The sequence below is a fragment of the Carassius gibelio genome, chromosome B1 (assembly GCF_023724105.1).
Source record: "Carassius gibelio isolate Cgi1373 ecotype wild population from Czech Republic chromosome B1, carGib1.2-hapl.c, whole genome shotgun sequence".
Lineage (NCBI taxonomy): Eukaryota > Metazoa > Chordata > Actinopteri > Cypriniformes > Cyprinidae > Carassius > Carassius gibelio.
Genome location: NC_068396.1, coordinates 23682932 through 23697949, shown reverse-complemented (window position 1 = coordinate 23697949; position 15018 = coordinate 23682932). Strand labels below are relative to the sequence as shown.

General features: G+C 37.0%; 2 protein-coding genes across 8 annotated transcripts in view; both read left to right on the top strand.

Moving 5' to 3' along the window:
• tmem134 (transmembrane protein 134) overlaps positions 1 to 15018 on the top strand; it is a 790957-nt gene that overhangs the window by 656324 nt on the left and 119615 nt on the right. The window lies entirely within an intron of this gene.
• vegfc (vascular endothelial growth factor c) overlaps positions 1912 to 15018 on the top strand; it is a 33964-nt gene continuing 20857 nt past the window's right edge. Inside the window, exons 1-3 of the mRNA XM_052545500.1 lie at positions 1912 to 2385; positions 13651 to 13861; positions 14073 to 14263. Of these exons, the coding sequence (XP_052401460.1) occupies positions 2269 to 2385; positions 13651 to 13861; positions 14073 to 14263 (519 nt within the window). The 5' untranslated portion in view covers positions 1912 to 2268. The remainder of the gene's footprint in view (positions 2386 to 13650; positions 13862 to 14072; positions 14264 to 15018) is intronic.

The following is a 15018-nucleotide window of genomic DNA, read 5'->3' as shown; positions in this document are numbered from 1 at the left end:
TTGCTATATATATGTAATTTAATTATATAGTTCTTGATTATTATTATTATTTTTACTTTTTTTAAAGAAGTGACTAAAAATATATTGGCTTTAGTTATTATACTAAGATAATTTCTCAAGGAAACCATACACTACAGGAATAATTGCATCTTTTTTAATGTAATGTATATGTAATGTGTTGCAAAAAACGCTCAGAAAACAAGAAACAAATAATGTCAGAAAAAATCCTCACATCAGTTTTAAACTGGTAAAGGCCAGTTATTTCTTATAATAAAGGCATTAAACAAATCCTACATAAAGCTGCTTTCATTTGAAAATAGTTCTGGAGGACAAAGCACAGAGAGTTTATATAAGGACACCGATTCCAGATTACTTGGTATGTGTGGGCCGAAAGAGGGAAGAATGTAAAAGGATGTAAACGGCCATGAAGAAAACAAGCATGAAAGTCACAGTCAGCTTCTGAATCTCTTTGGGCCTAAACCTAAGGATGTCAAAAGTCCTACTGAGGAAATCAAATGCCTTCTAAAAACGATGATATCAGTTGTAGTTGAACTTTTAAAGCAGCTCCAGATGCCTGGCTGATGATGTTATAACTTCTCCAGTGAAGTAATGTGTTTAGTAACGTCATTGCAAACCTGCAAGCCCTGTTAATCCTTATAAAACCAGTCTGAACTTTGACCTTTTAGTATTAGACCAATCAAAACATTAAGGGAAGCAGAATAAGACCTTTCATGAGCAAAGAGAAGTATATTAAGTAGGCAAAAGAACTGGCCACTGCCAAGTATATGAAGGAAAGGACTTTTGTTAATCATTTACAGTGATTTGGAATTACTATGCCATTTGCATGTGCAATTGCTTGGCCATCAATTAGGTATAATCATTTATTTTTATAGAGTTTTTAATTGAATATAAACAACAGCAATATTTTCTCTATTTCCCTGGAAAACCAAATGTGCATTGTCAGGTATTTTCACAGTGAATTATTCAGTAGTGTCATGGCTAATTAGGTTATCATTCACAAACCCTTAGCCCTGAGCCTATTCAAACTAGACCTTTAGTGTTAACACTGAATGCGTTTGACAGTGCATGTTTAGCCTGCTACTTCAAGTAGTATTTGAGAAGATCACAAAATTAAATGCAACCATTTGACAGCGGTGAATGGAACACAATGACTCAAGTGGGTCTTGCATTCCAATGCATTAGAAGAGCACTCACTGAACTTGAGGACTAACCCCCCTTTGGAGAAGATACCTACTACAGAATTAAAACCTCCCCAAAGCAGCTCATTTCGCAGAGGGTGAATTCAGGTAAACCATTTCACTTTTTGACAGTCATCCCAGTTAACCCAATCGCAATCAGAAAGGCCCAAATAACTGTCCATAAATTAATCTGCATTATTTATTGTTTTTATTTTTATTTATTTGTTATTTTCATTCATTGTATTTATTTATAGTTATATTTTCAACAAGATTTTGCAGCAAACAACTTAGTTGTCAACAAGTTGTAGGCTACTAAATTTTTATAATTTTTAAAATAGGTTAACAGTTGTTCAATAAATACAGTTGTTTAACAATTGGTCACATTGATTACTTTAATGTCGCTCTTGCGTCAGTTTTTAAGCCTCAATGCCCCTGTCCCCGTTCCACTGCATGTGGAAAAAAAGGGGGGGAAAAAACAGAGTAAAAAAAAATATGTCTTAGTTTTCATTGTGAGATAAACTATTCCTTTATCTGACATTTCGCCTTTAACAAAAAAAAAAAAAAAAAAAGAAAAGAAAAGAAAGAAAGAAAGAAAGAAAGAAAAAAGCGGCAAATGTAGAGGTTCATTCAGTGCGCTTGTGCGTTTACACGATGCGTTTGACGTGCTGTAGTTGATACCTGAGAAAGCGCGCGTGCCACGACTCATATTTCTCTCTTATGTCTCGGAATGTCTTACGGCGAACGGAGAGGCAGGCTGGGGTAAACGGAGAGGGGGAGGGAGAAGGATCCAAAGTAACAGCGTGAAATTGCATAAAACATGCCAGTGGGCGCTCCGCGCACTTCCACACGTTCTCCGCACGGAGTGGATGTTCACATCCGTTTGTGAAGGGACGAACTCAGAGTGCGTTCCATGGACCAGTATCGAAGTGCCTTCTTAAAATGTTGGATGTATACATGAGTTTTATTTTAGTGTAAGGACCGAGATTTCTAGAAACCTGCTGCTGAAAGCTGAAAAAAGAGGAACTTCCAACAGACTCTGCTCAGACTTCAGAGATTTTTTTCTTCTAAAATGCACTTATTTGGAATTTCTGTCTTCTGTCTCGCATTGATTTATGCAACCCTTGCTTTGGAGACAAGTCACGACTACTATGATTATGATTATGACCAAGATGAAGGGGATGCCATGGTAAGCACCGGCAAGCTCATTTCCATGTCATCTTAAAAGTAGAAAAATAGGTTTAAATCATCATTTATTGGTAATGATTTGTTGCCCTTTGTTAAGCATGAAGGAAACTCATAATACATGTTACTATAATTATTTTAAAACTTAGTAGTAGGCTACTTCTTGAAGCATTGAGGCAACATATCAGCAGTCAACATCACTGGCACTGGTTGTGACTATATTGTTGTAGAACTTAGCCAAGATTCCCGATTCATTTTATTGAGATACCTTTGCAGAAACACATGAATGAAATTTGTCTATAATTCAGAAAGGTATTTCAAACTCTAACGCTTGGACAGATTTTAAAAGCCTTAAATAATTTAGAGTATGATGTCACATGGTGCTTACCTTTGACCTTACTCATCATTATATATGACTGCCCTCTTTTTACATTGGTGTTCTAATTCAACAGGGTTGTTGAAAACACAGTGTACCTCTAGAATATTCACCACTTTCATCTATTTAGCATCCGGGTATCATTTTGGAACAGAAAAATAGGAAATGATTCACATCTGAAGCAAAAGGGATCATTTGTTTTTGTAATTAAGCATTCACACATCACTGGTATAAAAGGAAAATTATTTGAAAGCACAATTATATTGCTATAAACGGCGGAAGCAGGTGTCATTGGGTCAGCAACTCCAGAAGTAGTTTCTCTCTGTTTGAACGAAAGAAAGTAAGAAAGAAAGAAAAAGAGCTATGACTTTAAACATTTTAATTTGATCATGTACATCATGATCCATATACTCAATTGGTGCAATTCTTTTTAATATCTCTCGGGAGCTTCAAAGTGATCTGTCTGCACACAAGAGGATATGTCTGTTAGTTCTTACTGTACTGTACTGTCTCTGTACTGCTTTTGGCTTGCACAGCCATTAAACATGATTACTTTGACACAACATTCTATCTTTTCATATACAGCAGCAGTGGACTCTTTGGAACTTTACTATGTGCAGTGTATAAATGATACCATATGCTACATGCAGCAACATGGACATCTTGACAAGATCTTGAAATTATTCCCACTGGTAATGTGCGACATGGGCTATACACTAATCATGATTGCCTAAAAATAGACTTTGTTAAACTTTGTTTTCACTGCTCTCTCTCTTAAACCTTTTAACCTTTGGGTCACAGAGAAATTCAATGGTTATTAAGATTCATTTAGCTGGAATTCACTGAGAGTAGGGAAAGTCAATTGTAAGTGCAACAGCAACATAAAAAAGCTGCTGAATTTCTTATGGTTTATTTTCAGTACACTTGGTTGATATTTGTCTTGTTCTTATGCCATGGAATTGAATAATTGTTCCGTAATTGCACATGTGGCTGTATGTTATATGAATGTATGGGATGGGTGACTTAATAATTCACTGGGCATCAGTCAGCACTCGGCTAATATACTGATCTTATTACTCTCCCTTGGACTTTTCCATCATGGCCATCTCTCAACTGTTTGGCAAAGCTGTCCTGTAATTCATGAGTAATTGTGATTCTAAATGTAAATCGTGAGGGTTGCGCATGTAGAGAGAGTTATTGTCAAGTATGACTATCTTTCTGAAGGGGTCACCTGGGAAATGTGGGTGTTTAGGGAGTACACATGAGGTGCTGGGACTACTGATTTGTAGTCTTAATGGCTCTGCTGCAGTCTTGACCTCATTCATTTGGACTGATGTTTGGTTTCATCATGTGGCTTTACAGAAACTCCATCATGTTTAACAGGGATGTTGACTGCTTTAGGAATGCCTATTTTACATTATTAGCTGCTATGTTGCAAGTCTCTCGAGACACTCTGGTTTAAATAAGCATTATATTTCAGTCTGTGTGAGTGTCTGTATGGTTAGTGATGAATGCCTGAGAACAAACCACCCATGATAAAGCACCTCCAGCTTTTCCAAACAATGCTTATTTATTTCTGCCCTTTGGTGATAACTAAGGGATTCCCCAGGGACGTCCTTTCATGTGTGAGTGTGTGGTCATGTGTACTTCCCAGGTAGGAAAGTTAGCACAGGTGGAACAGATTACTCGCATCTGCCTCTCTTATCTTTTCTACTCTAATAGCCTATCCACCTGCCAGATCTGCTCATCCTTTAGCTTCAGATATAGCAGAACCACCTTTCAACACTTTCACAACTTTAGAGGAGCTTTCACCTGGGGGGCAGGGAAAGTCAGAGGTCTTGATGACAGAAGCAAGAAGACTGTCAAGTCCTTGGGGAGGTCAACAGTTCAACTATTCTTTGAATTAGGCAACTACTGCAAATGGGGTGTTTCAATAGTTGTTACTTCTTAAAACCTATTTTTAATGCTGTACAGGACTGACATGGTTGAAAGGCTTCGAAGTGTTTTTGGGAAGTACAGCATAGTCGTTGAATGAATAAAACGAGTGGGTGATTTGATGTGAGGTTTGGTTCAGTTCTCAGTTCTTTTAGATGAGGCTGCAGTGATGTCACTTACTACACGTGTATAAAAGGCTTAATATAGTTTAAGGCTTAATGTCAGTTTAGATTTAGCATTTTAAAATCATTTTTATATCTTTTATATCAATTTTATGTTTTATATTTATTATTACTTAAACTTTCCATCAATTAAACAGCACTACAAACTGTTTCCGAAAATCTGGCAAGTGAGCTTTGCTGGTTTAAAATAGACTCATATAAATTGGTTCATATAGGCTTGAGATATTTCTTATAATATACAAAATATTAAAGTCCCTTTTCTCTGTAATTTTATTGAACAGTTTTTCCTTCATGTTTTCAGTGCACAACATAGATTTTAGCCTTTTGACAACTTTTATTTTTTATAATATCTTTTCTAAGGATGAAAGGCATATTTACATTTACATTTAATTTAACAGACGCTCTTATCCAATTTGAATTACAAATGAGGACAATGGAAGCAATAAAAATCAGCAAAAGAGCAATGATATGCAAGTGCTATAACAAGTCTCAGTTAGCTTAACGCAGCACACGTAGCAAGGATTAATATATATATATATATATATATATATATATATATATATATATATATATATATATATATATATATATATATATATATATATATATATATATATATATTATAATAATAATAAATAAAAAGAAAACTGATAGAACAGAAAAAAGAATAGCGTAAGCTAGTGTTAGAGCCCTAAAATTAACTATAAAAACTGTCAGTACCATTAAAGGGTTAGTTTGCCCCAAAATGAAAATTCTGTCATTAATTGCTCATTCTCATCTCGTTCCAAACCAATTAGACCTTTGTTCTTCTTCATAACACAAATGAAGATATTTTTGATAATATGAGAGCTCTCTGACCCTCAATAGACAGCAATGTAACAGCAATGTTCCCAGGATCCAGAAACATAGGAAGGACACTGATAAAATAGTCCACGCGACATCAGTGGTTCAGCCATAATTTTATGAAGCTATGAGAATACTTTGTGTGTGCAAAGAAAACAATAATAACAGAATTTTTCTTACCGTCTTCCGCCATTTTGGAGAGTAACCCAGAGCGTAATCAACGAAATCAGTATTGTTTACGTTCATCATGTGCACGCTGTCAACTGAACATAAACAACAAGGATTACGTTCAGCGAAATGATTTTATAAAAAAATATCTTAATTTGTGTTCTGAAGATAAACGAAGGTCTTAAAGATTTGGAACGACATGAGGCTAATTATTGACATAATTGTCCATTTTGGGCGAAGTAACCCTTTAAAAATGTACTAATATTTACCATTTAGGTACTGATATGTATACTTTTGGGACTAATTTAACCTATTATGCAATAATGTACAGAGGTGTACTTTTGAAAAGGGTTCTGCTTCAGTGACGGGTTCTTCCCCAGTCACAGCTTCTGCTCCTTTTTTTATGAGAGTATAGCTTTTGTCTTAATAATAGTATTTGTTAAGGTTAACCAAATTAAATGTCTCTCCTCATGCAGTGACACTCTCATGGACAGATAAAGGAGCCCATAGATACTTTTTAGTTTGTACATCAGTTCTGTAGTAATCGTACATTCAGTCTGAACAGCAGTCACTTTGATGTTACCATTTGTCTCTTTCTTTCTGTGATGTCTGTAAACCGGCTGTATGTTTCAGTCCCCTTCAGCAGAGGAATTCAGCTCTGACTGGGCCCAGCAGTGTGCCTGAAGCATCTGGGGAACTTTTTTCTGTGTGTTTGACACTTTTTTTTTTCCTTTTCAGATCTCAGATCTGCTTGTCCAATTTCGTCTGCAAGGAGAAGCACTGGAATCTGTGTTAGATCAGAAAATTCAAGATCATTAAAAAAATATATTTTTACCCTCATCCTTCTAGGAAACAACTTATCACTCACATTATAGCCAGTGTGTGGCCAGTATGGGAGCATAAAACAGTGGTAGTACCAACAGTGGTTGGTAGACAATAAAACAGTGTTTCCCAACTTTTTTTGTTCAGTATCAGTATTAGCATTAAGGCGGGCATACACTGTGCGATTTATGTGCGATTTCGGCAAGGTACCAACTCACACTGTACAAGTAGATCGCATGCAGAATTCAGTCCACACTACACGCCGTGTCACCATGGTTTTGTTTATGGTTTTGCGCATGCGCAGTGAAATGTCAGAAATCCATCTGACCAACCGATTGCCGGTCGGGAGAGGTTAATCGCCTCTCGTTTCCCTTTGTACACTGCAAGAACACTGCACGACAAACGACGCACGAAAATGCTCAAAATCGGCCCGACCCCAAAAAGAGTCGCATGAGTCAGAATTCGCTCAAAATCGGATGAAAATCGCACAGTGTATGCCCGGCCTTAGGTACTGCATTGTATCAGAAATGCATTCTTTTTAACTCATTATACTGGATATAATTAAGCATTATCATTCATTTATTGGTCACCATTACAATAATTCATTTTTAAACTACAAACAGTAAATAATGTACTGTTATGGGTGTCCAAACTTATTCATGGAGGGCCAACATCCTGCAGAGTTTAGCTCCAAACTTAATTCAACACACCTGAACCAGCTAATTAAAAAACTTCCAGACAAGTGTCTTGGAGCTAGTTGGAGCTTAACTCTGCATGATGTTGGCTCTCCATGAGTAGGATTGCACACCCCTCATATAAGTGAAATAATAACAATTATAAAACTCACCAAGCTTCCTCTGCCTTTAATGAAATGGCTTGTTTGACTCTTCAGCGGGCAATCATGCAGAAACCTTCCTTAAGACCACATGGCAGATTTATTTGTAATTAAAATTTAGATGGGACAACATTAGCACCTCTAAATACCATAGAAGCAAGAAATATCACCCACAAGTGGATATGCAATCATTTGTACAAATCTTAATGAGAAGTCAAGATTTTCAGTGAAGCAAAGACTTGCAGATTAACAAAGACTTAGAGAATTACAAAAGAAATGGAAATCTTTCTAAACCCCTGGGATCACCGCCCTAAAGGATAAAACAGGTTTTTTTTACTGACGCGTTCATTTAGTCAGAGTGAGACAAAGTAAGAAACAGGCAGTGCGCATCTAGGCTGAGGCCAGGAACAAAGACTGTTCTAAAACAAATATATCATCCATTGTAGAAGCACACATATTATTACTTCTGGAAAATGGAGACAAGAATAGTGCATTAGTTTACAAATTAATCGTAAAGTTGTATTATGCTGCATGATGCAAATGTGTGTATTCCTTCATATTTTGTTAGTTCCTTTTTTTCTGCTAGGTGCCAAAAAAAAAAAAAAAAAACTACAATTTCAGTATTTGTGTCCTGTATTTACTAAAAGAATGCAGAAGAAGAAAATTGTTATGCCAAAATAGTTCACCCTCATGTAATTCTAAATGTGGATCAAAAAAGAAGTTATTTTAGCTGAATGCCCAAGCTGGCCTTTTCTATTCAGTGTTAATATGTTAATATGTTAGAAGCAGAAACAGTTTAAGAGCATAGCAACTTGGAATATCAGTTTATTCATTGATTTTGCTTTCCACAGAGGAAACAAAGCCATACAGGTTTGGAACAATGTGAGCGTGAGTACTGTAAATGATGGCAGAATAATCTTTTTTTTTTTTTTTTTTTTTTTGACAAACTAATCCTTTAAAGCTTTCTTAAGACTTCGCAAGAGATCTGCAATCCACATGCCAAGACGTATGAATACTCGCAGAGTGGATTCTGCTTAAACCTTACTAATGTCGCTCTTGACAGTTTCTGTTCAGACAGGATATTTGCTTCATATAATTCTTTAAGTATGCCAAAACAAGAACCCCATACCCCCTTCCCCCACTGTTTCATTGGGATTTCATGTACAGCTCTATTATGTTTTGGAGAGCTTAAGAATTGGGTTACAGAACATTAGAACTAATATCCCTGTGGTCTTATTGAGTAGTGGGCAACCCTCCAGGCTAATAACTTTATTGCACCACAGAAATCTTTACCAAGTATGCGTCAGTAGTGCACAGTAATTGCATCCTGACATATGCCCGCCTCTACACGTGAAATGGATCAGACCAAGAAAGCAACTCTTTCTAAAAAAGGAAGAGAGGTTCTTATGGGACTCTGACCAAACTCTAGATTATTTCATCAAATCAACGTGAAATCAAAATGAACACTGTTTATGTTCCTAAAGCACATTCCTGGTCTTGTTCTTGATTCATCTGTGCATGCTGTTCCAAATTGTCCAAAAACTAATTGTTTACCTTTATGATCTTTTATCAAAATGTAATGACTTGGTCCGCCACAGGACCGACTTTCCATTTTGGCTGAGACTCAAAGCCAAATGAAAGTGAAAACTGATATCATTTCAATCAAAAACAACTTAATTCTAGTGTTTGCGTATTTAGCAATTGCGCAAAACAAAGTGTAATTAGTGCAATGCAATTGCACTGGAGCTTATTATCTGTTTATATTTTAGAAAATATTGTTTTTGAATGTACTGATTCAGACACTGACAGAGTCCTGTATTATTACCCGCTCTATGTTGTATCCAGTGTTGCTAGGTCATCTTAATGGATGTAGCAGATACTAGGTTTAAGACTGGAAAAATAATTTCCATGCACATGGTCTGGTCTCAAGAGCGCATGCATGTGCATTAGTGTGTGTACCGAGTCCAGCGGTTAGTTTAAAATCATATGAGAGACCGTAATATAGCATTCATGAGTTCTCTGCCTTGGGGAACATCTCAATTGCCTCAGAAAAACAGGAAAGATTAGGATTGTTTGTCTGAAATGTGGGAAGCTTGGATGTCGAAGAGGGTCTCAGTTACTTTTCAGACTTGTGGCCAGACTTATTCTCAAAGGAACTGGTTCTCCACTAGGTCAAAGGCTCAAAGCTTGCAGTCAGATCTAGGGTTTCTAAGAGATCATTAGAGGGTTAATGATATCTCAGATCGTCTTCCTCTCCTCCTGAGTGTTGGCTTGTGTAGCCTCAGACATGCCCTCAGCAGACTTCAACGACATCCTTCAAGTTCAGCGAGCAGAGTGCCATTCGCAAGCCTGCTCTCTGGAGTCCAATACTGAGGATAAAAGGTATGTCTGGAACAGATGCAACATGTGTTCTTGTGCATATGTACCAATGCTAGTGTCCACGATGGGGGCCATGTTCCACCTGAGGTCACTGAGGGTGTCTGTTGTCTGCAATACTCCCCAGTGACAAGGTTTTTTTGTTTGTTTGTTTTTTACCAGAAATCAATACAATGCTACTGATTTTAAGTGTGCAAAAATAATCTGGTTATCCACTGTATCCGCTGTATGTCACATCACATTCACTGTTATAATCTTTAGAACTGGCTGGTCCTCTCTTCACATTCCCATAACTACCCATTATAGATAATAAACCACAAGTGATTGCCTGAGAGGCCTTTGGAGCATAAAAATTGCTTGTTTTTTGTTAGTTTTTTTTACAGACTGGTTTGTTATGAATCTGTGTAATAAATATTAAATTATGTAATAAAATGGTCTGTTTTGTTGCTGAAAAACATTTCAAATAACTATATTTTTGCAAGTACTTAAAAAAAAACCTGATTACGTAATTGGCAGCAAGCAATATCTCAACCTAAAGAGTATATGAAAATGATATCAATGAAAATGTGAAGGCTGACATTTTGATTAGGTTTTAGCGTAGGAGTATGAGGTGACTGTAATGGAAATGAAACTGTATAAACCTGGCATAAATATGAAGCATTTTGACTCAGACTAAAGGAATTTATTCAGTGAGGGTGCCTTCCAGAAACCTCATCCAAAATAGCTCCGGATACTGGTATCAGCAAAGAGGATAAACGCTAACCTCATTGCCAAAAAAGGATCTAGTTTTTTTTTTTTTTATTGTGTCAGTTTTGTGGTTTGCTTCAGGAAACACGGAGCCGTCAAGAGACTGCATGTTGCTTTGGGGTTGTCTGAAATGATCCTTCTTTCTAATGATGCACATTTTATAACTGGCACAGAACTGTTGACTCAAGTTTGAACTTTTAATAACAGCATTCATGATGGGGTCATCATCATCACTGGGATCCCTTGCGTGCATGGCATCAAATCTTGTTTTAGCTACAGTGAACATGGAATCCTGTTCCAAGTGTTAAAACCAGCTGCTTTCACTTGTGATTCATTCAATGAGACATACATTCTAGCATTAGTGGTGAATGATTCTTTCCCATTTTTTCTTTTATTATTATTATTGGTTCACATTACAGTGTACCTCATGTCTGACCACTGATGATGTACGCATCTATCATCAGTTCATCATTTCATCACTTCCCATGAATCACTGTCCTTCGGAACCAAATGCAATCCCTTACTGAGGCCATTCCCACTTCAACTCTCAGAATTTTATTTCTGTAATAAAACTGCTATATAATGTGAGATGCAATCTGCCTTTAAAATTTATTTACATTTTGAATTTAACATTGAGACTGGCAAGCAAATGTGGTTAAAATGCAGAAATTTAGTACATAATAATTTATTATATATTATTGTTGTTGTTGTTGTTGAAACTGGTATTTATTTTGTAATACAATCCCTAAATTGAATCGGATCACAATAGTGAAACAATGAATGCCTTTCTGGGTCAAGTGCTCAAAGACTTCATGGTTCCCATTTGTACCGTTCTCCCACCAGTCTCTTTTTTTGTTTAGTTGCTACTGAAACATAAAAATAGGGCATTGTATCTGTGTTTTTACAATTACCAAACCTGAAGTTTGGGACTGACTCACGTGTGAATGTGTCTGTATGCTGAACACCACACATCATTTTCTCAGTCTCCATTGTTTCTGTTAGGAAACAGACCAGTGTGTTATCTCAGGAATCACTGTAAACAAAGGCATGGAAGAGGCCATATACAATAGTCTTGTTCATACTGTTTTTGTGGTATTTGAGTTTCCTGAATAAACAGAAGGGAGTCAATGCAGGGAGAAGCAGTCATTTCCTACAAGGATTGTATTTTTCCTCTTTCCACGATTAAAGCTATTTTCCTTGGTGTGCGGTGCAACTGAATGTTTGCAGGTAACAATGTGGGTTAAAATCTTTTTCAGCCATGTTTTATGATAACATTTGGAACTATGCAGCCTTAAAGTCATATTTCACATAAATGGTTACATTTTTATTTGTTGAGGGTGGGATTTTGGCGAAGTTCAGTGTCCTGTATCATGAAAAATGGCCTTCAAGTTTATACTTTCAAACTGTCCACTGTAACGCTCTTATTTGTTCTGAGGATCTCCTTTGAAAATTAGGGAAGTCGTGAGGACCAGAAAATCATTGCTTGCACTTACCTAGCCAAAATATTTTATTGTATGTAAATAATGGGTTTTACAACAAAATGTTAGAGTAAGAGAAACTATTTCCTACCATTTGAGATAATAAATTCTCCGCTGTAAACTTGGGGGTCTGCCTAATACGATTTCGACAAATAATACAGACTGGACCAATACAAAGACTGGCCTTCTTAAAGAGGAATGCAGTATTCTGATGTGGTTCAATTCAAGTTATAATTCCTTGTATTTATGTAGCGTTTTTCTGGGCACCCAAAGCGCTTTACATAGAAGGGTAATCTCTGCATCCACCACCAACAAGTTGTGCTTTCTCACTTTTTTAACACCTCCACAAGTGGGGGAGGGTGCCCGTTTTTATCGACATTCATGATCAGCCATGTGGGTAAACTTGGCATGATTCCTGGAATGTCCCAGACAGCAGTATCATTTTCCATCAGGCACTTTGGGCTGTTTTCAGACGCTGTTGGTGTTTTCACACTTCTTACAAACTCTCATTCTGCTGTGGATTAAGGGGAGTTCAAGGTTTGGGGGGATTTGATTGCGTGTCTGACATAGCTCCATCTTCACAGGCAACCCTGGATCACATCCATCGGCTTACTGAGTAAGCAATACAGTCAATTGTCTGGGCCACAAGAGACCATTCAGGTCTGACCATTCCATTAATTAAGAAATGGCCTGCGTGTCTAAGTTTCAGACTTAATTTCCACACATTCATGATATAGAGAACCTTTACCTATCTGATGATTGATTATGTAGCTGTTCATTTTAAGACCCCATATGTTGAGTAAAAAGTTTTTTGTAGTACCAGCTTGATTAAACACAAAATAAGCTTCTACTGGTAAGGTTAAACCAATGGCTTTTTATTAGTAAGAAAGCATCTGCTTAGGATATGCACAAACAGAGGTGCAAATGCCATAACCTAAATGGAGCTCTTCTAATTGTCTAGTAATATTAAAACAATGGAAAAGTTAACCGCATGTGTTTATGATTGTTGATCAAATATTGATTCAGTGAGTAAAGTCCCAAACCATCTTTTATAAGTCAATGAGAGATTGAAACATGCAATAAAAACAGTTGGATATTTCTCTTAGTCACTCTGGGATATATCCAATATGGCATGCTTAATTGTTGTAGTGGAAAGGCAATGTTCTGTTCCAGCTCATTGATCAAGCCCTCTTCATTGTGTCTAGCTCTGGTTTAACTCTCTTCTGTAAGTTTAACACTGCTGGTTGCTGGTAGTTATGCAAAAATGAAAACACTGTTATCATTTACTCTTACCCTCATTTACATAAACAGAGATCTTCAAGTGTTACTCTGGTGTAGCTCTCTCAAGGAAGAGTAATTTTCTGATTTGTGACACCTGTGGCATCATCCCCGAGGAAAAAGTTAACAGAACTGTGACAGTAAATATGAACTGTGTAATGGAACAATTCCCTGTAGTATAAGCTGACATGCTTTTCCCCAGTTTTATTCTGTTTCTCTGTCTTATCAGGAGCATTCAGAGCCAGACTTTGTGGAGCAGTTGCGTTCAGCAGGTAGCGTGGACGAGCTTATGAGAATCGTTTATCCCAGCTACTGGAGCATGCTGAAGTGTCGTTCCAAGATGGGATTGCACTTACCTCAGAGAGATCACAGCTCCACAGAAACAAGGTCGGAGGAGGCCTCCTATGCGGCTGCTTTCATCAATCTTGAAATTTTTACAAGTGAGTGACTATTAATTTAGGACCAGCACAGACTGCCATTATTTTCTTACAGACAAGACTTTTTGACAATCCTGTGACAAAGTTTCTTTAGCAATGCCAAGCATGTGTCAGACTGTGATCTGCAATAATTGCAGTGCATACAAATCAATGCATTTCACTGTTGGACTTTTTTAATGTGTCTGTTCTTCCTGTCTTGCTGCGCTTCTTCCAGGTATTCAGACAGAGTGGAGAAACACCCTGTGCATGCCACGCCAAGTTTGTTTAGATGTTGGGAAAGAGTTTGGGGCAGCTACAAACACCTTCTATAAACCACCCTGCGTGTCTGTCTACAGATGTGGGGGCTGCTGCAACAGTGAGGAGCAAGTGTGCAAGAACATGAGCACTTCATATATCAGCAAGACGGTGAGTGATGCTATCAGCTTGTGACTGCATCCACAAATCTGTTCATGTGAAGGAGGGATGGAACCAAGTGTGAGCAGTATCGACATTCATTTTTAAGCTTCATTTTTCATCACTCATTTTACATAAATTTTACATCACTTTTTGGCCTTCCATGCACATGGAGACAACATTTTATCCCGTGAAAACTGAGCTTATTAATGGTGCTCTCCCAAATAGATACATTTGAAAATGTTGTTTTCACATTGTAGTGTTGTAACTGGAGTTATTCAAATTGTTTGCACATTTGAAAATGAAGCACGTTTAGCCATGTTACGTGTATTGTACTGGTAGATATGTGCAATTCACTTTCATAGCTAAATATATGGTAGTTTATAAACTCTTTATATCACAGTACTGCAAAGGTGATAAAACAATTTAATCTCCCAGAAGAATGGCACGAGAACTTTATTTAGTCTGTTAAGTTTGTATCATCTCAAGTGAGATTTTTTTTCCTGACGATTCAGTGTAGATGAGAAACTTTTGGACAATACTTGAAATCGGTAATGTGGACAGAGAGCGTTTTGGGGCAAAGATGACGTTTTCAAATGTATCCAGAATAATGTTGTCGATCTAATCTTGGGTTCAGCACACTTTTGGTTTAAGCCTCAGTCACATCTGGTGATTATTTGCATCAAATTCAGATAAATATACAGGCAATTTTGTCACTGCATACCTTAACTAACACCTTGTATATAAATGTAATAACATATAAACTT